The 26,926-nt window shown below is 42.5% G+C and overlaps 1 protein-coding gene across 1 annotated transcript in view; it reads right to left on the reverse strand.

The window, feature by feature from the left end:
• The window catches only part of LOC127057265 (potassium voltage-gated channel subfamily KQT member 1-like), an 816,867-nt gene that overhangs the window by 666,387 nt on the left and 123,554 nt on the right, over positions 1-26,926 (reverse strand). The window contains 2 exon segments of the mRNA XM_050966175.1: positions 16,603-16,623; positions 19,150-19,177. Of these exon segments, the coding sequence (XP_050822132.1) occupies positions 16,603-16,623; positions 19,150-19,177 (49 nt within the window).

Genomic DNA, 26,926 nt, shown 5'->3' on the forward strand with positions numbered 1-26,926 from the left:
CTGGCTTGACCTCCTGCTGATCCTACCAGACTGGTTTAGTCCAGAAGGGCCCGATATCTGAGAACACAGAAGAACAAAATGATTATGGCAGATTCAAACGGGTGTGTGTGATGTTCTAGACCTTGGGGGAGCATGCTGTAACTCCCATATTCCTCATTTTTATATTATCAGGATCTTATGTATAAAGCATGCCTTGCAAAGTTTCAGGGAAAGGTTATGATCTGCTGAAAGTCATTTCTTTATCTATATATGCGTATCATTAATGCATATGAAGTTGTGAGAATTGTGTTGTATGGTTGTCACTAAAACATGCTGTAAACTGGAGAATCAGCCAGATATTAGCTCCCCAGAGGCAACAGCAAGGAAAGTAACCAACGCCTGGGTGGGGTGTCAATCAACCCATCAACAACCATTGTCCAGCAAGGGAGCTACAATGAAATGATTCATCTGCATGAGGCCACACCAGGGGAATTGCTCAGCCTTGCCTGGAGACTCAGCATGCCTGAACTTATGTTTTCCAAGCACATGAACTGAGTGTATAAAACAGACATGGGAGCTACATGTGGAGCCCTTCTCCTGCCCCCACCTATGATGAAAGCAACTAAGACACTGAGAAGAAAAAAAAGAAAAAAAAAGACTTCAACAAAGGAAACTGGCCCAAGTTTAAGGAACAAACGTGTATATTAAGGACTGAGTACCCAGTGGGGTGAGAAAAACTGCTTAATTGAGATGTTGCCCAGTCTAATAGGGTTGAGAGTTTAGACTGTGTGCTTATATTTTATTTCTTTTGGTAACTAACTCTGACTTTTTGCCTATCACTTAAAATCTAACTTTTTTAGTCAATACATTTGTTTACTGTTTATTTTTACCAGTGAGTTTGTATGATGTGTGTGGCAAATCTGCTCAGGTTTTGCAAAGCCTGGTGTATGTCCACTTTCCATTGTGGAAGTGGTGAACCATTTAATAAATCTGCACTGCCCATTTTGAGCAGCGCAAGATGGTATATTCCTGAAGTACAGTGCCGGGGGGGGCGGGGTTGGCTCTGATGCCTTTCTCTGTGTGATTCATGAGTGACTCTGGGAACAGTCATGCAATCTAGCGGAGTGTGTGGCTCCTCATGCTGTTGTGATGAGTAATCACAGTGCCTGAAGGGGCTTGCTGCTTGTCACTAGCAAAGCACTGTGGGAGACAGCCCAGGCTGGAGAGAGTTAAGGGGGCACAGTGGTCCCACAGTCCCAGGCTGCAACCCAAGGATCCTGTCACAGTGTGTCTCTCTCGAAAGAGGGGGGAGTTGTTTGGGGGAACCAGACTAAGACATAGGTACCTGCTGTGGTGTCTGAAGAAGTTAGCTCTGCCCAGGTTACCGTCAGAAAATGGTAAGACTTCAGGTAAAATAGACATGTATAGACTTCATGTTTTAGAATCTTTTCTCTTATGCATTGTTCCTATAATTAATTCCTTATGGTTTTAAGAAGGTCCTTTTGTCATCATATATCACTGACCACAGACTCCTCAAACGGAAAAAAACAAAACACCAAAAACAAAACAGGTTCAGACATGCAGGGCAAGCTTGGTGGATACACAGGGTATGCCTACACTGCAATTAAATACCCACAGCTGGCACATGTCAGCTGACTCAGGCTCACAGGGCTCAGGCTTCAGAATTATAAAATTGCAGTGTAGACATTCAGGCTCAGGCTGGACTCTGAGTTCTGGGACCCTGCAATGGAGGAGAATCTGAGAGCCTGGGTCTAAGCCCTGGCCTGAAAACCTACACCATAATTTTACAGTCCCACAGCCTGAGCTGGAGTCAGCTGACATGGGCCAGCCACGGGTGTTTAATTGCAGTGTAGGCATACTTGCAGGATAATGCCCAGGGTCCAGTCTAAGAGTGGGAGAACTGCATCATTCCACCATGGGATAGGTAAAGGCACAAGACCTAATACCAGCAGGGGTACACTCAGAGGGACAGAAGTGGAGCTAGCCCTGTAACCGTGACATACTGGTGGTAATAATGGGATTGTGACAATGGGGAAAGTTGCAGTAAATGACATCAGCAAAAGAAAAGGAATTGCTTATTCTTAGAGCTTCTAATTTTCAGTTGTAACCAACAAACACCATTGATACAAAAGACAGATGTTTATCCAACAAAACACCAGAATGAAGACACCAGCAATGGTTAGTTGAATCCAAGGGTTTGTCTACATAGAGCAGTTGTGCATTTATGGATCAGTTTAAAGTTCCTGCTGGTGCACACTAAAGGTTCTCTAGTGCTTTTTAACCTAGTGCTGTTTCAAACAGCACTACATTAAAGAGCACTTGGGAACATTACAAAGAGATTACTCATTACAGTATATACAAAGAAAGCCCCTGCAAAATCTGATTTTTGGACAGCTACATAAAAAACCCTCAAAAGAAGTGTTAAAAATAAACCCTGAGAAACAGCAGCAGTAAAAACAAAGGATGAGATAAAAGGCTGTATGTATGTCCTATCTTTAGGAAACCTAGGCAGGCCTAACATCCTCAGAGGCATCCAAAGCCCTGTTGATGTAACCCAATATAATTATACACTAATCATATCAATAACCAGGCCAACGTGCAGTATTCACAGGGCAGCTCCAATTCCACCACAGTAGTCTATGATTGGGTTTCAACCATGTGCAGCTAAAACTGCACAGAAACAATTGCTGACACCGCTTGTTAGCAATGAGTTCATTTTCTGGCATAGATCTTTTTCCAACCCTGAGCAGCTCAAAAGGAACTTGAACAGGACTTCTCCAGAAGCAGAAAGCCCAACAAGCCTACTGCATTCACACTGTGTCCAAAGTAACCATTTTGTCAGTATTCCATAGCACAGAACAGTTTTCATTCATTTTAACTTCATCCCTCTGCTCATTTAAATGCCACTCAACAATCATTCAGCAATGTGAACTATTTTTCTCACTAACTTTGTATCACATTATTCAAGGACATTTTGAATCCATTTGGAAATGCATTTCCAGGGTTGGAGATGCAATCTACAACTTCTGAATACATTCAGAGGATCAGCTGTCCAAGTTCAAAACACTGATACTAATATAGCTGACTTTTTTAGGCTAGCAAAGAACGGGCATTGATTGTGTTAATTCAGCATTTCTGGAGAGAAGATGTACAGTGAGCACAGTCAGGGAAAATACCAGCCTATACTAGCTTTGAAACTGATCCTTCATTGATTTTTTGAAAAAGAGGAGAAGAACTTGACCCTCAAACGAAACAATTAACAGTCAGTGAAAAGTCACTCAGCAGCTTCCTGGTTCTGCAGGGAGAGCTTCTTAACACATACAAACTCTTAAAGTTACACCCAGGGAACATATCATGTAATAAAAATGTATAGAGAGTTACTTCACATTATGAGATTCAGAACTGTCATTTTAGTAAAAATGTTTATTTTGAAAGGAAAGACAGTTTTATTGTATCAGTTAAAGAAAATAAATCCCAAAAAGTTTTCATTTTTCACTACTGTTATTTTTCAAAGCATACGAATTGCCATGATATTACAACAGAAACACCAATCTGAATTTGTTAATGCGACTCAGAAGAACACAGATGCAATTATGTTGCATTACAGTGAAATGTATCATAATCATTTGAGGGTCCAATGCAATCTTTTGCATCTCACAATCGAAGTCTTCAAGAACAATTTAGCATTCACTAGCAGTTAATTATGAATTCAAGAAAAAAGAGCATTGTTACTATTAAGTCACAAATCTGCTTATCCTCTAGTGATTGGAAAAAGACTGGAAATTAAAATAAATCTCATTAACCAACAGAATAATTATAGGATTTGTCTCAAAACCTGAAGCAAGTCAAGACAAAAATTTCCTTGAGAATGGATTGAATTAAACCAAACTATTCCTACCTAAAAGCCCCAATAATCCCTATAGTTATTATCTATTGAGTTCCAGAAAAAAAGAATTTTTGTGGGAAAGTACTCTAACGACATATATGACTTAATATTTAGCCATTCAAAGTTTAATTTGGAGATATTTTAAATGGCATAGCAATTTATCTTCAAGTCTAAATAATAATTATACACATTATGGCTAGGTAAAAACTTAATTGTCCTCTGAGCTTCAAATGATGCAGATATCCAGCTTACTTACAGAGTCTGGAACCTAGCAGATCCTTATAATAGTCAAGAATTTTTTTCTGTAAATGCATTAACTTTCTAGAAGTATCAAACATAACCACACTTCTCTGGACAGGGCGGCTCTATGTTTTTTGCCACCCCAAACACAGCAGTCAGACAGCCTTCTGTGGCGTTTCTGCTGGAGGTCCGCCCCAGTTATGCAGATTCGGTGGCGTTTCTGCGGGAGGTCCGCCGGTCCCGTGCCTTTAGCGTACCCACCGCCGAATTACTGCCGAAACCACAGGACCGGCACACCTCCCGCAGAAACGCCACCAAAGGCTGCCTGATTGCTGCCCGTCTCTGGAAGTTGAAGGCACTGGGTCTTCAGCCTTGTACTTTACCATGTACTGGGGACATGAATATCCAGTGTAATACCACAGACATTTACACATTGTGGCTTATGAAGAAGCATTCCATATAGACCAGCATGTAAATTATAAAGCTTGTACTGATATACCTAGAGTCACTATGGCAGAAACAAACCTATAACTGAGTTTTCCCTTTAGGTTATTTTTTCTGTGACAAGATTCTAATTCTTTGAGAAGGAAAAGATTAGGTTTTTATAACACACCTGGTGTGTGAAAGCCTCCCAAATTTATGAAGTGTGTACTTAGAGTTATTTCTCCCTAAATATGCCCCTCAGTCAGCAGAGGCTGGCCTTTTTAAAAAAAAAGGGTAGCATTACTGTGGGAAAGTACAGATGAAGTGAGTTTTGAATTTTGTTCTTTAGGTGCTGGATTTTGTGGTCACCTTGATCTCTTCCTGGCACAAGCTCCTGCTCTCTCTCACACACACACACCCCTCATCCTTAAGGCTGACAGGACCATTGCTCCAGTGAAATGTAGCCATTGTGAGAGGCCACTTTCATCCAGAGTGAAGAGTTCCCTAACATAACTTGGGTTTCCCCATGAAGGGATTTGCAGATGACCATGGAAGCCCATAAAGAGAACAGAGCACTAGAGTGATGTGCTCTCAACAGCTGATGCTGCCAAACAGATGGGCCAGGGTGTTCTGAATCAACTGTAGCTCATTCACATTGTCTGTTTCATACTAGGTTCAGAAAATTACAATAATCAAGTCTTGACTCTTCCTGCTAGCTGCAGATGGAAAGGGTATTTTTCACTGCCATGAAAGAGTAAGAAATTCAGGCGAATACTGAGTCTGCCAGCTGACTATCTGAAAGCAGCTGTCCTCAGTAAAAGGTGTTACTATAAAGCTGGGTAGTTCTTGAAGTGCTCCCTTATCTCCATCGGAATCAGCAAAATTTATCCTATTCTTCATCCAGTTGCTGATCTCCACAAAGCCATTGGATACCTGGGATATGGTGCAATGTGTCTCATGTGACAATGATTTGAGCTGCAGGTTATCATGTGGTCACTGACATTTTGGTTTATGCTGCTTCAGAGTCTCCCCTAGTGTTTTCACTGAGAAATTGAAGAAAATGTGGGAGAACATAGATCCCCAGGGCACTGTTTAGGTTTTCAGCCAAGAAGTAGAAATAAAAGCAATTTTCTGGCCAGCTCTAACATTTATGGATTTTAGTCCCACTTAGGGTGACCAGATAGCAAATGTGAAAAATCAGGACAGGGATGGGGGGGGGAATAAGAGCCCATATAAGAGAAAAAGAGAAAAATTGGGACTGTCCCTATAAAATTGGGACATTTGGTCACCCTAGTCCCACTTGCGCAATCTTTTTCATGTCCTGAGATGAAGCCTGACTGGTAGGACCCTAACAACTCACAGTCCATTTTGGTCAATTGCATGGTGATAGGATTTTAAAAATCTGAAATTTCACAGTGCTGTAATTGTAACAGGCCTGACCCAAAAAGGAGCTGTGAGAAGGTAACAAGGTTATTGGGGCGGGGGGGGGGATGTTGAAGTACCGCTACCCTTACTTCTGCACTGCTGCAGTTGGCAGCGCTGCCTTCAGAGCTGGGCAGCTGGAGAGTGGTGGCTGCTGGCAGGGCACCCAGCTCTGAAGGCAGAGCCACTGCCAGATCAGTGCATAAGAAAGAATGGCATTGTATGGTATCGCCACCCTTACTTCTGTGCTGCTGCCTGCAGACCTGGGCCCTCAGTCAGAAGCTGCCACTCTCTGGCTGCCTGGCTCTGAAGGCAGCAGCACAGAAGAAAGGGTGGCATGGTATGGTATTGCCACCCTTCTGTACTGCTGCTGGTGGGGTGTCGCCTTCAGAGCCGGGCTCCCGTCCAACAGCCACTGCTCTCCGGCCACCCAGCTCTGAAGGGAGCAGTGCAGAAGCAAGGTGGTCAATACCACAATATCCCCCCTCCCAAATAACCCTGTGACCCCCTCCCGCAACTCCCTTTTGGGTCAGGACCCCCAATTTGATAAACTCTAGTATCCCCCATGAAATCGGCATAGTATACGGTAAAAGACCACATTTCATGGTCCATGACTCATTTTTCATGGCCATGAATTTGATAGGGCCCTACTGACTGGGAAAAGCTCCAGGATACTGGAGGTACTTGGGTGAAACTGGAGACACTACTCTTTGAGAATTAGCTTGCTCAGGAATGGAAATTAGTTCATTTGGGTGTTTCTAAAACACTGACTGGACTATGGTATGATTTAGGGATAGGTGACACTTAGAGATGGTTGGGGAAAAAAGGTTTTCCCCATGAGAAATTCTGAATGAAAAATCATTAGTTAAAAAGTTTTGGTCAAAAAATTTCAGTTCCCTCCTAGAAAATTTTGAATAGATTTAAAAAAAATTTAAAAATAAAGTGATATTTTAAGCTGAAACTAAACAAAATATTGCCAAAGTTGAAATTTTCCTATGAAAAATTTCAAATTTTGACAAAATTGTATTTTCAGCAAGAAAAGTTTCTGCATGGAAAAAAAAATTAGCCAGTTCTAATAGTACATTTTCTTCTCCAGAGGAGGAGTTGACAGTCTCTTTTAACTGGGGTCTCCTCAGATGCTGGGTTGTTACTAGCCCTGAATAAATGCATCAGAATCACAGGTGTTAGCTTGGTTTTCACAGACAGCTTCTAATTCTTCCTGTTGAGAGAATGTCTGCAATTTTGAGAAGAGAAGTATATTAATGGGTCTACATCCAATGTATGGATCCAAAAGACCATCTCAGATTTGGGTGGTATTCTAGTAGAATACAGCAGATAGTTCTTCACAGCAGGAAGTGCTGGTTTCTGAAGTGGAGTGGAAAGATTTTATGTTAAGAAAATTTATGGTCAATAGTAAGAGGTCAGTGAAGTTTGATTTACTGGCTGCTGTGGGAAAGTAGAGGTGGGGTTTCTTTGTCTCTTTCATGGCTAGATAAAAGGTCACAAGAATTTCAACACTTCTGTGTCTGCAAATATTTTTTGCAAGTAACATTTGTTTCTTTCTTTCTGCTGTCAGACTTCAGGAGTGGTAATGAGTCCAGATCCAGAATGCAGGAAGGTGGTAGGTAGAGCATGTTCCTTGCAATCCCTTCATGCATGCCCAGTCTGAAAATCAGATTTAGTGTGTTTGTAGGTCCAGAAATTACCTGTCAGATACAGGAAATGTGCAGATGAGGTTTGGATTATTGTATCAGAGGCACTGTCAACATGGATGTAGGAATCTGCTGGTACACCAATTCTTGAGAATTTCACAACCATGTCAGAGAGCAAGTCACTCAGTTCTCTTATAAAACCTTGGGGGTTTTGTTTTCTGAGTACTGTAGATTAGCATGACATACATGTAGTACTCATATCTGAATTTGCAGGCTAGCTACATCTCACAGCATTTTGTCCCACAGTGGCATTTCTTGCATTTCAGACTGAACTGGAACAGGATGGCTACTCTCTCTCCATCCTTGTTTTAAACAGGTCTAAATGCAATGAGTACCCTCTGTGAGCCTACACCACCATCCAACCAGAAATTATACAGAGCAGGTTAGGAAACATTTGTGAGCAAAAAAGACTTCCTGATCAGGGGGCTTTCTGGAGGCCCTGGTGTCATTGATTTTTTCTGTCAAGCTTATGTGAAATGGGCGTTGACCCCCAATATTTTAGGAACAGACCTTAGGCAGTTTGAGAATGATGGAAGATATAAGCCTGTGGCCTGAACTTTTGCTGTTCCCTATGTCAGGACAGGATCTTCTTCCTGCTGGCAGGGGACCGGGGTGTGTGCGTGTGTGTGCGTGTGCGCACGCGCTTCCTAGGTTAAGATTTCAAAACTTTGAGACTGAGAACGTCTAGCTGTTTTCAGTAAAAAGCAACAAAGAGTCCTGGGGCACCTTATAGACTAACAGACTATTATAGCATAAGCTTTCATGGGTGAATGCCCACTTTGTCAGATGTATGCGGTGGAAATTTAGTCTAAAAGGTGCCCCAGGACTCTTACTTTTTACAGATCCAGACTAACACAGCTATCCCTCTGATAGCTGTTTTCTGAATTCCTGGCTACAGCTAAGGGGCCCTACTCTGCTTCCTGTTTGCAGGACAGGCAGTGTTGTTCTTTCTGTTGGGTGCTTCTCATTGGTGGAAAGAGGTTAATAATACTTTTTGGCACTGAAGCAATTGTATGGTTATTTGTTTGTGCTGGTAGCTCCTCTCCTTTTCTGTTGCTGATGGAAGGACAGAAGGAAGGAAGAAAAATGAAACTGCAAAGACTGATGAGCAGACTTAAATGCCTGCTTATGATCAGTTCCCTGTTTGGAATGTATCCTCTTTTCTTGAGGTGTAAGCTCTAGTTTGGCTGACATCACAGATGAAATGCATGTATAGATCTAGTTGCCCCACTCAATATTGCATGATTGACAAAATCTTTTTATGAAAGGCTGAGACTGGAATAACGTACAGTGTTGGGAGGTTCATGAGCAGAGCTGTGGGGAGAAACTTGCAAAGCACTTCTTTCCTCTAGATCCAAGTCTAACTAGTGCTCTCAGTATGCTATTCTGAGGGATAAAACATTCCAATAGAAAACCCTCACAACTGGAATCTTAGCTAATTCTTTACAATAAAAATAAAGCCACTATTCAGTCGTAGTGCTTATTATAGGCTGTACACACACTCAGTAACATACTTGTGCTGCCTTTATTCTAAAGTGTTAAACTAGTTAATGTAGAAACAAATTCAATAGTTTTATGTAACACTGACTATTATTGCAACAGATCTATTAACTACAGTATTTAATTTAAAGACAATATTTTCCATTGCAGTGTCTGCACTTTACATGCCTATGTTCCTAATTTCCTTTGGAGATAAATACACAAATAATCAAAATGCAATAAGCATCTGAAATTATGTCCACTTAAAAAGTTGAAAATGTTGGTGTGCACATCATAAAAATACCAATACTGTATCTCAAACTGAACCTTTAAATCTAACCCTCTTCTACCTGGACAAGAATTACTTTGCACACTAATAGAGCTGATGGGAAGAGACAGACTTGTTTTTTTAAAGCCTACTGCTCTCTTCCTTGAACATGCTTATTGAAGTATATAGGTAGGGTCCTTCATTTTGATTTTTATTTAATTTTTCCCAGGAATTCATCAGTGTTTATTACAACAAAACAGGTGAAAATCAGTGCAAAAAACTTAATTTTTCTGGGTAAATATGTTTATTTTGGTGGATGGAAAGACAGGGGATAAAAGTATTCAGTAGATTAATGCTTTGATGAATAGAATTCAATGTAGTTTGCTGCCGAACTAAAACAGAATTCAAAATACAATGCCACCTCTGAGTTTAAGAAAACAATACATCTAATCCCCACATAAAAGTTTTCATTTGACTAAGCAGTTTATTGTTGTAGACTTAGAACTAGTAGCCTACAAATATTTACATTTAATAAACTGAGACACTCCATTTGCAGCGCATACACTCAACTTCATCCTTTTCTCATTTGTTTTTTTTTAAAACTTTTGAATGCTTCCTTTCACTCTGAAATGTATTCTGATAGCTTCCTTTCACTCTGAAATGTATTCTGATACAGATTTTCCCTTTCCTGCCATTTTAGTGTGTCAAACCTTTAAACCATTATCTGCTAAAAGCTTAAAATGTATACATGGTGGGCATGAGATTCATCAGTATGTTCCGATGTGCACGCATTTCAGAGCTTGCGTGCGTGCCTGTCTGTTTTTTTTTTTAATTGTATGTGTCTTACTTCAACGGGCATCTTTGCATACACACATAGATTAATGTATTATCATAATACATCTATCTCATGCAATACTGTATTTTCCTACTAAAACAAGTTATTTTTATACATTTGAATGATACAAAAATAGGGTGAAAAATGAGAAAAAAACCCACAAATACTTTGTAAAACCCGGGAAATTTTCTCAATAAAAAACAAAGGGGCTTAACTATACTCAGAACAAACCAGAGAATAGTGGAGAAGTTTATATAAAGTGTTTCAAAAAATAGAAAACTTTACTTTCTCAAATCTACTGTTTGGAAGCTACTACTGACATTTGAACTGTATGGTCTGATATAACAGCCCACCTCTCTTTCTTTGTAACAAATGCTCAGTAAAGCTATTTACCTTTCAGCATGTCACAGCTTGGAAAAAGTGAATCTTAATACTTTTACAATACAGATTTTGAACATTTTTCTTCTGCAGAAATGTAAGCATGACTCAGACATGTTATACAAGGCACACTGGGATTCTATACAAGACAAAAATTATTCCAGTGTAAGAGCTCTCACTGACCTACTGAGTTTAGCCTATAGAAATTAACTAAGTATCATCCACAGAGTATGTATGAATGAACTAATCTTTTGTTTTATGAAAGCATTTCTGCCTTATTATAAATATTGTACAACTTTCTGAGTCTCCTAAGATTCAGTTTTTCCACAAAGAATGGGAAATGTCCTATTTAGAGGTGAGCAAACTAGTTCTGATTCCAAGCAAGATCTCCCCCACCTTCCGCCTTTGAAACATTATGAAAACTACACACAATCTGACCCTTTCCGCTAAACAGCAATAGGACCTGGAAGACAGCTAGGGCTGCAGCCGCCCTCATTCTGGCTCACTCAGTACACGTCAGTTTAGGATAGAGTTAGGTCAGCATGACCTGAAATGGAACTTATTTGAGGTAGTGCAACCAGGTCTGTGACCATGATTTCCTCATTGAAAAGAAAAAGGGAAAAGCCACTAGCAACAAATGCTGGTACTCTGCAATTCAGTGTTTTTGAAAACTGGAATCAAGCTCTGAGAAGGCAGCATGATGATAATATATGAAAGAACACAACCTGATCCAAAGGGTTAGAACTGGGTCATAGCTGATGCACCAATGATGCAGAATCAGAACCAGGTTGGCTGCACTTCAGCAATCCTGGGGTTAGTACAGTATTAGAATTGGGTCACGGATGATCCGCCCATAATTAACTTACTCATGCCTGCAAACCATTCCCCTCCTTTTACAAAAAGTTCAGAAAGTCCATGGTAATTGCCTATAAAAACCTTTCATATTTTTAAGACCACATGCTAGAGACCACAGCAAGAACCAAGAAAGCATGGAAGCCAGACAGCTTTATTACCTATGCTAGACGATGAATAAGATTGATTTCACAGATAATACAGAGAACATAGAGACATCTATATTACCTGTACTTTTAAGCTCCAGGTTCTGCCAGTATCTAATTCATTCTCGTGAAGTGTGGGGGCACTTTCATGTATGCTCAGTGGTGTTATAAAATAGAAGATACTATATGTTAACTTTCAGTTCCAATGGTACCAGAGTGCTTCAATAAATCATACACATGCAGCCATCTCTGGGCTGGGATCCCAAAATGACTGCGAGCACATAGCATGATGCACAAGACTAGTGCAGCAAATCCATACCCCTTGGAAACATAACAGTATCTTCAATTACCCAAGCAGAACATACAGGTTTCGTGTTCTGCTCAAAGAGATACACACAATACATAGTACCATATTCAATTCATCTATCCTGAAAAAAACCCAAAGGGTTGGAGTTGACTCTTCTTGGAACCTGAACACGTGGTTTGAGGGAACATAGCTACCCTAGGCATGACGTTAGGCTACTAAGCCATCCTCCTCTGGTTAAAACCAAATTGCAATCTAGTAAAATAAATAAATAAATAATACAGTTTACAAAATACCAATTGGTGCCCTTTCAAGAATCATAGGACTGGAAGGGACCTCAAGAGGTCATCTAGTCCAGTCCCTGGCACTCATGCCAGGACTTAGTATTATTTAGACCATTCCTGGCAGGTGTTCATCTAACCTGCTCTTAAAAATCTCCAATGATGGAGATTCCACAATGTCCTTAGGCAATTTATTCCAGTTCTTAGCCGCTATGACAGTTAGGAAGTTTTTCCTAATGTCCAACCTAAACCATCCTTGCTGCATTTTAAGCCCACAGCTTCTTGTTCTATCCTCAGATGTTAAGAACAATTCTCATTCCTCCTTATAACAACCTTTTTATCTGCTTGAAAACTGTTATGTCCCCTCTCAGTCTTCTCTTTTCCAGACTAAACTAATCCATTTTTTTCAATCTTCCTTCATTGTCATGTTTTCTAGACCTTTAATCATTTTTGTTGCTCTTCTCTGGAATTTCTTCAATTTGTGCACATCTTTCCTGAAACATTTCAGGGTGGTAGCTGTGTTATTCTGTATGAGCAAAAACAATGGGGAGCCCTTGTGGCACCTTAGAGACTAAAAAATGTATTTGGGCATAAGCTTTTGTGGGCTAAAACCCACTTCATCGGATTCATGGAGTGGAAAATACAGTAGGCACGTATAAATACACAGCATATGAAAAGTAGGGTGACCAGACGTCCTGATATTATCAGGACAGTCCTGATTTTAGGGGACTTGTCCTGCATCCTGACCTTACATCAGTAGGGACACCTTTTGTCTCGATATTGGGGACCGTCCAGACCGCAGCTGCGGCACTGCAGTGCCACCATCCACCACTTCCTGGGGCAGCTCCTGGCACCCACCCATCAGCAGGATAACGGTGTGCTGCAGGGGCACGGCTTGTAGGCACCGAGAGTGGACAGAGAGCCCTCACCCCACTACCTGTGACCCTAGGAGCCAGAGGGACCGGCCTGCCAGATGCTTCCCAGGACAGGAGCCACCCCAGGTGAGCACCTCCGTGACTCCCCACCTTGCCCCCTGGGGTGGGGAGCTCTGCGTGCTGCCAGCACCTCCAAGCCCCACTCCATGGCTCCAGCAGCTCCCATTGGCGCTCTTCCCGGCCAATGGGAGCCACAGAGCTCATGCTTGTGGTGGGCACAGAACGTGGAGAGTCTGGAGATTCCTGTCACTGCTCTCACCCTAGGAGCCAGAGACTTCCCAGTAGGGCTGGTGAGTGCGGCCAGGGAAAGGTGCAGGGTGTTATGCAGTGAGTGTCTGGGAGGTGTGTGTGGGGTGCTGGGCTGCGAGGCTGTGGAGGGCACTGGGGGAGGTTTGTAGGTTTTGGTGTGCTAGACAGTGGGGGCTTGTTGGGAGGTGCTTAGCAGTGGGGGAGATCTGTGTGTGTCAGGGTACTGGGCAGTGCAAGTCTGTGTGAGGCATTGTGTAGTTGTGGTGGTGGGGCTGTGGGGAAGGGAACTGGGAGGGAGGAAGGAAGGAATGGAGGGAGGGGAAATCTGTGTGTATTGGGAAACTAGCGAGTGGAGGGTTCTGTGTGGGTGCTGGGCAGCTGTGGTGGGACTCTGGGCAGGGGGCACCGGGCAGGGTGTGCGCACAGCACTGTACATTTGTGGTTGAAGGGTTGTAGGGGGGATTCTGGGCATAGTGGATCCAGGGGGAGCTGGGCAGGGGAGCTGTGTGGCGCAGCATGGGCCCGCCCCGAAACAGGAAGGGGCACGTTGGTAGCACAGGGCCAGGTAGACCAGTGTGCCTCTGGCTCCGGTCAGGGCTGTGCACCTGTGTCTCCCTCCCCCAGCTGACAAGAAGTGGTGAATACCAAGGCAGGAAAAATCACTTTTGTAGTTCTAATGAGGCCAATGCAATCACTGTGGCCCATAAATGAGCCCGCACCACTTCCCACAGCTCCTATTGGCCAGTAATTTTTTCTTTGGGAGAGCAAATCAACTCTGAAAGGGAGGTGTTGTAATGTAATGGTATACATTAAAGAAGAAATTTAATTTTCCAGTGACCATTCTGAAATGGACATTTCCATTGTAAGGAACTATTAGCTATTTTGGTTTTGTTTTATATACACAATATAGATTTTAGAAGTTTGCATAAAGCAATTACATACCCTTACTTTTTAAGTGGCAATTAACTTCTCAAATTATTAAGAAATGTGAGTATCCTGACATTATTATTTAGTCAAGTTTTTATATGTCACAATCATTGCAATATGAGAATACCTTCTAGAAGAGCATAAAGTAACAATTGTCATCTGTCAATGGGAGTCTCTTGCTCCCTTATCCTCACTGAGGGGAAACTATGTGAGAATTTAATACTTGTACACATTTATTTTACATCTTTTTGTGATATGTGCATCGAAAACAAGGTGTAAGAAGCATGCTTTGCTTTTGGAACTGAAAGCAGGAAGGGTTTGAGGTTATTCTTAGATTGTACAGGAGTATACTACAACCTGGGAGCAGCCCTTGAGAAAGCTAATTCCTGCCCAGATTCACCTTAATCTTTGTGGTGGATAATTCCATTGTGCCTGAGGAACAGAGCTGTCAACCACAGGCCTCACCTCAAAGCTTTGGGCAACCATTTCAGTAACTTGGGCCCAGATCATAGAGGAAAGATAAGATGAGCCACAGGAAGTCAATGTGGCTGCACAAGGAGCTTTTTCAACTATCTAAAAACCAAAAGCAATACATACAGGGAATGGAAGGAAGGGCATGTAGCCAAGAAAGTATACATGGGAATAGCACAAGCATGAAGGGAGAAAATCAAGAAAGCCAAGGCAAAGAATGAGTTACAGTTGGTGAGAGATGTTGGAGAAAACAAGAAGGGATTCTTCAAATGTGTCATACAAAAAAGAAAGCTCAGAGATTGTGTGGTCTACTGCTCAATGGCAAAGGTGAGCTGGGAACTGAAGATGATAGGAAGGCAAAGCTGCTCAATGCCTACTTTGCTTCAGTCTTCTCACAAAAAACAACATGTGACCAGACAACTAGCAAAGTTACCATAGACAATAAAGGGAAAAAGATGCAGATGGAGATAAGTAAAGGAACATCAGATCTTCTAACCAATTTGAATGAATTCAAATCAGCAGGGCCTGATGCTATTCACTCGGGTTACTGAAGGAATTAGATATTTGCAAACTCAGGGATGACATGAGAGGTCCTGGAGAAGGGATAACGTAGCGCCCATTTTTAAAAAGGGGGAAAGGGTGGAGCTGGGGAACTATAGACCAATCAGGCTGACTTCAATATCTGGGAAGCTACTAGAGCAATGTATAAAACATCCCATTTGTGCATACCTGGAGAATGAAAGGGTGATCGCTAGCAGCCAGCATGGATTTAACTAAAAACAAATCATGCCAAACCAGTTTGATTTCCTTCTTTGACAGGGTAATTGGTTTGGTGGATGGGGGGTGGGGTGGAATGCAGTGGACAAAATATACCTGGACTTCAGCAAGACTTTTGAAAGTCTCAGTGGCATTCTGATAAGCTAGCTGGAGAAATGTGGGTTCAGCAGAACTACCATTAAGTGGATACATAATTGGTTTAACAACTGCAAACAAAAGAGTATCTATTAATAGAATTATATCAGATTGGAGAGAAGTCAAGTTGGGTTCTACAAGGATCCGGTCTGGTGTTATTTAACATCTTTATTAATGACATGGATGTAGGAACAGAGAGCCTACTGATCAAATTTGCAGATGACACAAAGCTGGCACTGGGGTAGGAGTGGGGGCTTGTCAACACTTCAGAAATTAGAGCTAAAATTCAGAGGGATCCTAATAAATTGGAGAACTAGGCTATAGACAAAATGAAATTCAACAAAGACAAATGTCAGGCGCTACACTTAGGGAAGAAAAAACAAATGCACAAATACAGAATGAGAGGATAACTGGCTTGGCAGAAGCACTGCTGAGAAGGATCTGGAAGTTGGGGGATCACAGCCTCAACATGAGTCAGCAATCTGATGCTGTTGCAAAAAAAGCAAGTGCAATTTTAGGTTGCATTAACAGATGCATACCATGGAAGTCACAGGAGGTGACAGTACCCTCTACTCAGTACTGGTTAGACCTCAGCTGGAGCATCCAGCTTTGGTCACCAATGTATAGAAAGGACTTGGAGAAACCGGACAGGAATCAGAGGTGAGCAACAAAGATGATTCAAAGGAATGGAATTGAAAACATATGAGCAAAGGCTGAAAAAAACTGGGTGTGTTTAGTTTGGAAGAGAGGAGTTTATGGGGAGACATGATTGTCTGGAAACACTTGAAAGTCTACAAATATTGTTGTAACAGTGCAGGACTCACCCCGAGGCACCTCCTGCTGGTTGTCTCTGGGAATTAGCTCATCCAGCCTCCAGAGCACCTTCTGTAGGCTAGTGTCCCACTGCCGCTTGGCCCCCTGTGTCCCTCCTGGACTCAATGCCCCATTATCTGGGGTGCTGCCCCTTGGCAGTAACCCCTTTGTCTCAGGATCTCCCCTCACCAGGGAGCCCCCACCCACCTTGCCTCAGTATATAGCTACTGCCAGTCATCGTCTAGCCCCCGTGCCATGAGGCAGACTACAGTATCAGCCTACTCATCACCAGCAAGGTTGGGTTTGGACCTGCTGCCTTTGCCTACCCCAGGCTGCCCTCTGCAACCCCCAGTACCTGTTGGCCTTCCGCTAGGCCGCAGCCTGCGGCTTTGCAGGCTGGAGCCTCCCCAGCTCCTCTGCCTTTCCCCAGCCCTGTTCCACTCAGGTACTCTGCTCAGGTCACTGCAGCCAGGCCCATCTCCCTCTACAGTTAGAGAGAGACTGCCAGCTCCTGGCTCAGCTCACTGGCCTTTTATAGGGCCAGCTGTGGCCTGATTGGGGCATGGACCAGCTGCAGCTGCAGCTGCTTCCCCAATCAGCCTAGTAGCTGCTTTCTCCCAGCCACAGCCCTCTCCTAGGGCTGTTTTAAGCCCTTCAGGGCAGAAGCAGGGTAACCACCCAGCTACAATTGTCCATAGATTACTTTTGGCCTACATTTTACATTTTTTTCTTACTGTATCTCACAGAGGGCAGGACAAGAGGCAATGGGTTCAAACTCCAGCAAATTTAGATTAAATCTCAGGAAAAGCTTCCTAACTGTAAGAATAGTAGGACAATGGAACAGACTGCCTAGGGCAGTTGTGCAGCCTCCTTCACTGGAGGTTTTCAAAAGGAGGCTGGATAGCCATTTGATGGCTTAGACACAACAAATCTTGCATCTTGACAAGAGATTAGACTTGGTGGTCCCCTGTGATTCTATCACCAGTTCCACAATGCCATTTTGGCAGTGTGATGCTGAGCTTCACAAGGTCTAATTTTTTGGTGCCTAGAAAAACCACAGGAACAATACTGCAATCCACAAAGCCTGTTAGGCACCTCAGCTCCCCTACACAATGAATGGGGAGAGATAAGCAGCTTAGTATGCAAGTCATAAAGCCAGCACACTGGGGGAGGAGCCACCTAAATTAGCCAATGGGAGATGGCGAAGAGAGGGGTGTTTGAGAAGCTCCAGCCCTCTCAGAGTTTGACACCGAAATCCAGGCTTCAGGGAGACACCCAGCTCTGTTTGCAACCCATGAACCAGGGGGAGATGGGTGCTTCTGCATCTAACTTGTGTGTGGATCCAGATGTGGTAGGCATGCTCAAAAGCTGCTTAACTTGGGACAAAACAGCTGGAGAGTGGGAATGGAGCCCCTCATTTATAACCTTTAGCCTGGTGGATAAGGTACCCACTCAGGATGTGGAAGACCCTGGTTCAAGTCCTGCTCTACCTGATAAGAAGGCATTTCCTGCCTTTCAAGTGAGTACCCTTGCCATGGGACTAACAAACCATTCTCACTCTTTCGTCCAATTACTATTTAATTATTGTTATTTAATTAAAGTGGAATAATTAAAAATAGGAGTAATTGAGGGAAGCCCACACCAGAATATCCTCTCGCCTAGTTAGGGCACTCACCTGAGAGGGGCAGATCCCTATTCAAATCCCTTCTCCTTATCAAGCAAAGGGACACAACCCAAGTTGTACCCTACCCACGGGACTAAAAATCATAAGGAAAGTCTTCCTCCATCTCCACCAGTTGTTTTGTGCAGAGTTAAGCCACCTCTGAGCACAGTACCTGGTTTGGGCCCCACACACTTGTTAAGCGGGCAAACACCTATCTTCCCTCCATTTGTGCATTGCTTAGGGGCTTAGGCATCCAGGCACCTACAGCAAGGCATCCCTGTGCATGCCCCAAAGCAGACATTTAGGCACCTAGGGAACTTTTACTGCAAACACTTCAGTGCCAAGTGATTTTAAGCACCTTCAGGGTTAGGCAGCAGATGAGCAGGGCTTCTGTAGACCATAAAGAAGCTTAAAAACAGGATTTAAGCACTCAAGTCTAAGACTCAGGCATCTAAGTACTTCTATGGGTCCACACCTGAGTGCCTTAAAGGTAAAATCCAAGATTTTGAATTTGACTCAATAGTCCAGTGAGAGCCTGTGTAACTAGCAGAGGGAACATTTGATGGGTCCACAGCAGCAAGTGTTGGTGAGGAGATGCACTAGACACGTTGTCAAGTTTAGTTAGTAAGTCACTATAAATCTTCAAAAACAAACACAAAGAAGTGCTTGTCACTACACTGTTTTTTCAAGTTGTCACTCAAGTTTTTCCCCTACTCCAACTCCTGTCTACATACAAAAGTCTGCAGCTCAAAGTAAGTGGTGCTTTAAGCTCAAGTTAGCTAGCCTGGAGATGGGAAGAGGGGATTGATCAATGAACTTATGCTGACCTGCCCCATGTGTAGATGCATCCAAGCTGATGGAAGAATGCTCCTGAGCTACCATTGCTCAGGCAGGTGGTGTTCCTACACTGATGGATAGGCTGCATCCACACCATGTAGTTATGCTGGTATAACCCCACTGTAGCTATAATGATATAGTCTCTGTAGTGCACACATGGCTTCAGTCGACATGCCTTGCTCAAGGAAAACTTACTATTGATTTCAGTGAAGAGTTCTTGAACAAAGTATTCTAGATAGGGCCCTTGGTTAATTATTAGCTGCACAATAGCAGAGGGAATTCACAAACAGGGGCAAATTCTGTCTAGAGAGTTTTACTGAATTTACCAGGAGCCTTATGCAAGTGAAAAGAATTTAGCTTACCTGCCTTTGGTGTGTTACCTAAAGTGTATTATACCAAAAATGCAGGGCATAAATTCTCGTGGCTAATACTTGCATAAGGCTCTCAGTGTGTTGCACCAAAAGTGGAAGATGTTTTTTGTCCTTTCGTGTTTCATTTCATTTTTCATCAGTCAAAAAATGAAAGTTTTTTAAAAAACCAAACAGATCATTTCAACTGGAGGAAATTCTTTACCTCGTAATAGAAAGTTCTTCACCATATAAGAATTCTAAGGGAGATAAAGTGAGTGGAAACTGAAACAACCCATTCTAACAAAGAGGCCTTATCAGATATACTGTATATTTTTTAGACAAGTAAGACTATCCTATCCTTGTCAAAGATAAGTCTATACATGTAAAGATATCTTTCTAAATTCTCTCTCATACTAGTCACTTATTTGCCAAACCAACTTGTGCATAAATAGAAACGAAGACATGATTTCTCTAAAGCCAACTGGTATTTTGGTCCAAGGGCTAAAAACAGAGCATAATGCAGGAATCACGGAACGAGCACCATCCATGTGCTTGAGATGAAGCACATGTTCAGCATTAGTTTTCTGGGACCAAGGTTCTCAAGTCAACTCTCATCTTGGACTCACACACCAATATACTAGTGCAGTGTTTCCCAAAATTGGGATGCTGCTTGTGTGGGGGAAACCCCTGGTGGGCCGGGCTGGTTTGTTTACCTGCCGCATCCACAGGTCTGGCCAATCGCAGCTCCCACTGGCCGTGGTTCACTGCTCCAGGCCAGTGGAAGCCATGATCGGCTGGACCTGCGGACGGGGCACGTAAACAAACTGGCCCGGCCAGCCAGGGGCTTTCCCTACACAAGTGGTGTCCCAAGTTTGGGAAACACTGTACTAGTAAAAACATTTGTCCTTTTAAAAGAGCCTCATCTTCTTAAGCTACAGAGTTATTAGATAACAAATTGGCTCATGAATATAATTTATATACATATTGCAGGATTTCACCAACTATCTGAGATACATACTTCTGGCAGCAAAAGGAAAATGTCCTGATTCTGGGATTTGCACTCCTTTCCAATTCTGTGTTTTTAACTAATATTTCTTTTGCATAGCAAAGCACTGATGGCTTCAGTTATTAACGTTAAATGGGATACTCCATTTAAACTTTACATAACCATGCTTGCCAAAACAATATCAATACTACAATACAATAATGAACTTCTAAACAATAATTCTACAGTAGTCTACACAATTGTGTTATTTACTGTATAGGTGTCATGTATCAATTTGGTGATGAAGGCTGGAAGAGGGACATAGTGATAGTATAAGAACACTGGCTTTCCATTTCTGAGGATCTGGATTCATGTCCTAAAGTCACAAGTATAGCTAGCTGAAACATTTTTGACTAAATGGAATTTCATCAAAGCTAAATTGTTTTGTAGAGATGTATGTTTCATCAAACTTTCTCTGAAAGCTTTAAAGAAAGACACACTCACATACTAGCCCAGGATCCAGCAGACCCAGGTTTAAGTCCCCATTCTACCCGATTCTGTGTGGAATATGATGAAAAACTCTGGTTTGAGTCAGGCAGACAACTTGAAGCAATGAAAACAAATTTCAAACACTTCATAAGTTGCAGTGCAATGGAATTATCATCATCTAGCAGCTCTAGTCACAAACAAGAGTATATTTGGCAGTCACAGCTTTTCTCTTTCCATCCCTCCCCACACAAACCCTTTTGCAGATCACAGGATTGGCCAAAGAATTCAACTAACTGGCATTTTCTGTTCAAGATCTGAAATTGACCAGATCTGAAATGGTAAAGATATTGCAGGACTAAAATGCACTGGTGGAAATGAGAAACTATGTCTGTATAGTACCTGCCAGCAAAAATGCTTAGCTCAAGCAAATGCCAATAGCATCTAACTATGTGCATGATAGTCACCAACAAATTTTAAAACAAAAAAGTAAGCAGCCCTATCTTGAATATAGCATCTGGCATCTGTTAAACTCAGCCCTCATTGAATCTGAAGATCTTTACAACCAAGATTTCTGGCCACTTTCTCTGAGTAATTTGGAGCATATATTCGTATTTACCCTGTTCCCATCTATTTCCCATTAGTGACAGCAGTGCAGACCCTCACTAACTTGAGCATTTGCTTGGTTGAGTTAATATTAGCCACATGCTTTTTCTTACTTTTCACTCAACTTATCAGCACTGGCATCTTTATGAATCCACTTCATTTAAAATGTTTGCTTCTTTATATATATTGCAGATTGTAATCCCTCCACCCCATAGGATGAAGGCAGCCCTCACTCTATGCCAATTCAAATAGTCTCTAAGAACAACCTATACACTACCAGATAATGGAAGCCATCATCAGTGTAAAAATTACATTATGTACAGTATATATTGACATTAGCAACATTTATATAGGAGGGCTTTTGAAGTTGGGTTTTTTACCCAAAAATGTCTCGTGTCATTTTGATTTATACACAGGGGAAATTACTATGCAAGAAATCTCAAAAAGCAAATTAAAAAAGCATAACAATGGATAGAAAGCTCATTTTTATCCCAGTGCCGATTTATCATTCTGAGGTTCTTGTGACTTTGATAAATTTTACAATAATGAGTTGTGTACATGACCTATAATAACCGACAGCTTGTAATATGTTCCATCTGCTAGAGAAGTCCCAAGAGGCACTAGCCTTCTACGTACAAAACTGTTTCTAATTTTTTTTTCTAATTGAAGAAAAAAAGTTATGAAACAGCTATTCAGTTCAGCTCGGCTCTGGAAAGCTTATACTAGACTGGATAGTTGATATTTGAAAATGAAACTTCACAAATGCATAGAAAAGTATGCCAGTCTCATTAATTAAAGTGATTCTTTTATTCTCCTGCTTGCCTTGCTTCTTCATATCCATCATTTGTACTAGTTATCTCAAGCATCTCATCTAAGCCCTATAGGTATATTAGCAGATGTCCAGGTGAGAGCTCCCTGTTCCCTTGACACTCTGACACACTCTCTGGGTGGGAGTTGGTTGCCTGTGATATATACAGAAGGTCAGACTAGGCAATCCATTGGTCCTTTCCGGCTTTAAACTATGATGCTATGATACTAGACCTCTTTGCAGCAGAAGATATAGACCAAAGCAATGGTGGCAGAGAAAGATAAAACCCGATTTCTGGGCTGTGAAGCAATGTCAGGATTTCTGTCCTAACAACCTGAAATGAGGAGGAAGCTGGACTCAGTACTGAAAAAGAAAATTGTATAGTAATGCTGAGAAGAGTAAATCAGTATGTAAGAGCTCTTGATTAAGAACACTAGAAATCCAGGGTAAGAAAATAATACAGCAAGAAGTACCTTTTAGGTCTTTTCACAAAGATATATTCTGGAGACTTCTTGTTAGTTCATCACTTGGTAAATCCATGCTGCCTCTACTTTTCCATTGTGATGAATTTTTCTTTAAGCTTTCCAGATATGGTCTGTTCGGATTGTGTTTGTTGCCACTGTAACAGCAGATCCAAGTTCGTATGGGATAAATGCAATGTCTTCAGAATGACTCCAAAAACAATTGCTCACCAAGAATTTGGAAGCACTTGAGGAGTTTGGGTGAGCAACGCGGTTCTTTATCCCTTGTGGTTAGTAAAGAAAAAGCAGAGAAATATGCTGAGATTGCCAGCAATCTGTTTGGAAAGGTAGGGTACTGGCAACTCCCTTTTTCATGTCTCTGCTTTGTGCTAAATGAACTCAGCAATTATTGTCCTAAGCTTCCTTTTTTGGAGAGAAAGTAATTGAGAAAGAGCTGTCCTGTCATGACTGGTTCCTGTCTGGAGCCCTCAGACTTCCCTGATCCTTCCATTTGACTTTAAGCCTGGATGGACACAAAAACTGGCATTTGTCTCACTGGTTGAAGATCTCATACTAATGGGCAATTGTCAGGTGTCCAGGCTTTTTTAATATATTACACCAGTGGTTCCCAAACTAGCCATCCTCCACAAACAAGCAATTCCTCCCCACACTTTTGCTGCTCCATTCCGACATTAATGCTTGGGAGGAGAAGAGATGGGCCTTATGCTTGTGACCAGTGGTGTAATACAGTGGTTCCCAAACTTGTTCCACCACTTGTGTAGGGAAAGCTCCTGGCAGGCCGGGCCGGTCTGTTTACCTGCTGAGTCCACAGGTTCGGCCAATCGCAGCTCCCAGTGGCCCAGGTTCACTGCTCCAGGCCAATGGGGTCTGCGGGAAGGGGCAGCCAGTATGTCCCTCAGCCCGCGCCGCTTCCAGCAGCTCCCATTGGCCTGGAGCAGCGAACCAAGACCACTGGGATCTGCGATCAGCCGAACCTGTGGACGTGGCAGGTAAACAAACTGGCCCAGCCCGCCAGGGGCTTTCACTGCACAAGTGGCGGAACAAGTTTGGGAACCACTGTATTACACCACTGTTCACAAGCATAAGGCCCATCTCTTCTCCTCCCAAGCATTCATGTCAGAAGGGAGGAGTAAAAGTGTGGGGAGGAATTGCTTGTTTGTGGAGGATGGACAGTTTTGCCCACCTGTGGAAGATGTGGAATTATATAAATGTATGCCTACTAATTAAGCATGAGCATTCTGGAAGGGCACAGTCTTTAAATCCAAGAACAAAAATAAACATTTGTGGCAGAGCTCTGACCTTGCCCCCGTGGGTCCTGCGCATGTAGGCAGTTTATGCTAGTCTCAGTGGCTCACTGTGACCCTCCACGTAGCCCTTCTCTCTCTAGGGCCAGAGTTACGGTCTACTGAGCCCTTTTCATCATAGGCCAGCAAGGAGGTTGGTGAGAGAACTCCCACAGTCTCTGTTGTCTGTGGGGGCTTATTTCAGAACAGTTTAGCCTCCTGTCCTGACAGGGGCCTGACTTCCCCTCCCAAGAAATGTTCCTGTAGTGGTGGGTTGGGGGAACCTAGGCCCATCCTCTACTCCAGGTTCCAGCCCAGGGACCCTAATGGTAGCAGCTGTTGGCAGCCAACTTTTCACTGACAGAGTTGCTACATTTCCCTGGGCCACTTCCCCACAGCTCTCCTGCTTCTCCCTTCTTCACCCTTACCTTAGGGATTCCTTAATGGTGGTTTGAGGGTGTCTTCATTAACCAGCCACACTTCTTCTCCTCTGGCTCCTTGGCTCTCCTCTGCCTGACTGGAGTGAGCCTTTTTTATAGTAATTAGAGTCAGGTGGTCACATTAGCTTAATGGCCTCACCCAACTCTTTTCAGGTTAATTAGGGTCAGGTGTTCTCATTAGCCTGGAGCAGCCCCTGCTCTGGTCAGTCAGGGAACAGAAAACTGTTAATCCAGTGGCCAGTATATCTGCCTTTTGTTATTCTGCTGTATCCAACTGGCCTGGGTCTATCACACATTACAGACAAAGACTAATATTCCAGAATGCAACCAAGTGAAGCAAATGCAGTCCACACAATGTACTCACATACTGTACTCTAGGTGTTGGGCAGAAAATAAAAATGCAAGGTTTTAAAAGTATATGAAGCATAATCTTGCTAGGAACATTTAAAAGCTGATGAAAGGCTAATAACAATGAATGAAGACTAAAGGGAGAAATTACAGTGAAATAAAGGAAAGAGATACATCCCACTGGAAAACTGAATGGCCATTAAATCCAGGGCAATTCTTCCAGGATTAAGACTGCTTCTCCATCATCATAAATCATGTACTGCATGTTCTTTAACAGAGGTAAAGAAACAGTTTATATTACACCTGCCAAAACAGTGCAATTAAAAGTAGATATTTCACAACACCACATTTTATACACTATATTTCATTTAAGATTATCACAAACTGACTCCACAAGTCAGTATTTATGAAAGTAACATTTTCTAACATTGTTTTTCACATATGGATAGTCTGAAAATTACCGATCTACCATATTTTTACAGATACTTTTTTTTGGAAGCATCACAGTTCATAAGTTCTCATTCCTCCCCGTTCTACTCAAAAGCACCTGCTGTGACATTCTACATTCACATCTGAATTAAACAGCTGACAGGCACTTTTTAAAAACAAAAAACAAAAAAACCAAAAACTACAGATTTGATGTTGCAAGGACAGATCAGTAGAGATGATGCATCCTGACCCCACCTACGTTTGTCATAGTCTCTGTAAAACCCTTAGCTTCCACACACCTATGGACAAGCTACTCCAGTCTATGGAACACTGACAGCAGATAGTATCATCTCTGTCATTTACCATTCCTTTATGCCTTCCTAAACTCCTCTAATACACTTCCATTTTCATTTCAGTTTTTTTTGGGGGGGAGGAGGAATTCCCCCCCTTTTGAAGCACCAGGCTGAAAGCCTTTAACTGCTCGCAAGGGATCTTTGAGGAAAATCAGGTTAAAACTGTTAAGAAGGTCAAGCATATTTAAGCAATCTAGTTGTTCCAACACATTCTTGGAAGCTTGGTTACAGAAGAAATAAATCAGAACAAGAAACACTGTGTAACTTAGCACTTTACTTTGGCTAAAGGAGATAAATAAGATGGAAATACAGTTGGCCCTAGAATAGCATTCATTCTAGCCTCTACAGCAGGGGTTGGCAACCTTCGGCATGCGCCCAACACGGTAATCCGCTGGCGGGCCGTGAGACAGTTTGTTTACGTTGACTATCCACAGGCACGGCCACCCACAGCTCCCAGTGGCCGTGGTTCACCGTTCCCAGCCAATGGGAGCTGTAGGAAGTGGCGCAGGCCGCAGGGACATGCTGGCCGCTGCTTCCTGTAGCTCCCATTGGCTGGGAACGGCAAACCACGGCCACTGGGAGCTGCGAGGGGCCATACCTGTGGGTGGTCAATGTAAACAAAATGTCTCACAGCCCACCAGCGTATTACCCTGATGGACTGCGTGCCAAAGGTTCCCGACCACTGCTCTACAAATTGGAAAAAACAATAACTCAATTTTCTCTTCACCCATCTGAAGGGAGGAAAAAAACATGTAATTTTCCTTTGTTACCAGCTGGTAGGGGCAGAAAGCACTAAAAATATAAGTTAGCCTTTTTAACATAATATTTCCTGCTAGACACAGCACTTTGAACACAGGAACAGCTATAGCGGGTCAGACCAATGGGCGATTTAGCCCCATATTCTGTCTTCTGAGAGCAGCCAATGCCAAATGATTTAGAATGAATGAACACAACAGGGCAATTAGGAAGTGATCTGTCTTCCAGTCCCAGCATCTGGCAGTCAGAGTTTTAGGGATACGCAAAGCATGGGGTGGGGTCCCTGAACAACTTGGCTAATAGCCACTGATGGACCTAGCCTCCATGAACTTGTCTAATTCTTTTTTTAAAAAACAGTTAAACTTTTGGCCTTCACAACATTCCCTGGCAATGAGTTCCACAGCTTGACTATGCATTGTGTCAGGAAATGCTTCCTTATATTTGTTTAACACTTGCTGCCTATTAATTTCATAGTGTAACTCCTGGTTCTTATGTTATGTGAAGGAATAAATAACACTTCACTATTCACTTTCTCCACACCATTCATGATTTTATAGACTTCTATCA

Source organism: Gopherus flavomarginatus, chromosome 1 (genome assembly GCF_025201925.1).
Source record: "Gopherus flavomarginatus isolate rGopFla2 chromosome 1, rGopFla2.mat.asm, whole genome shotgun sequence".
NCBI classification, from domain to species: Eukaryota; Metazoa; Chordata; order Testudines; family Testudinidae; genus Gopherus; species Gopherus flavomarginatus.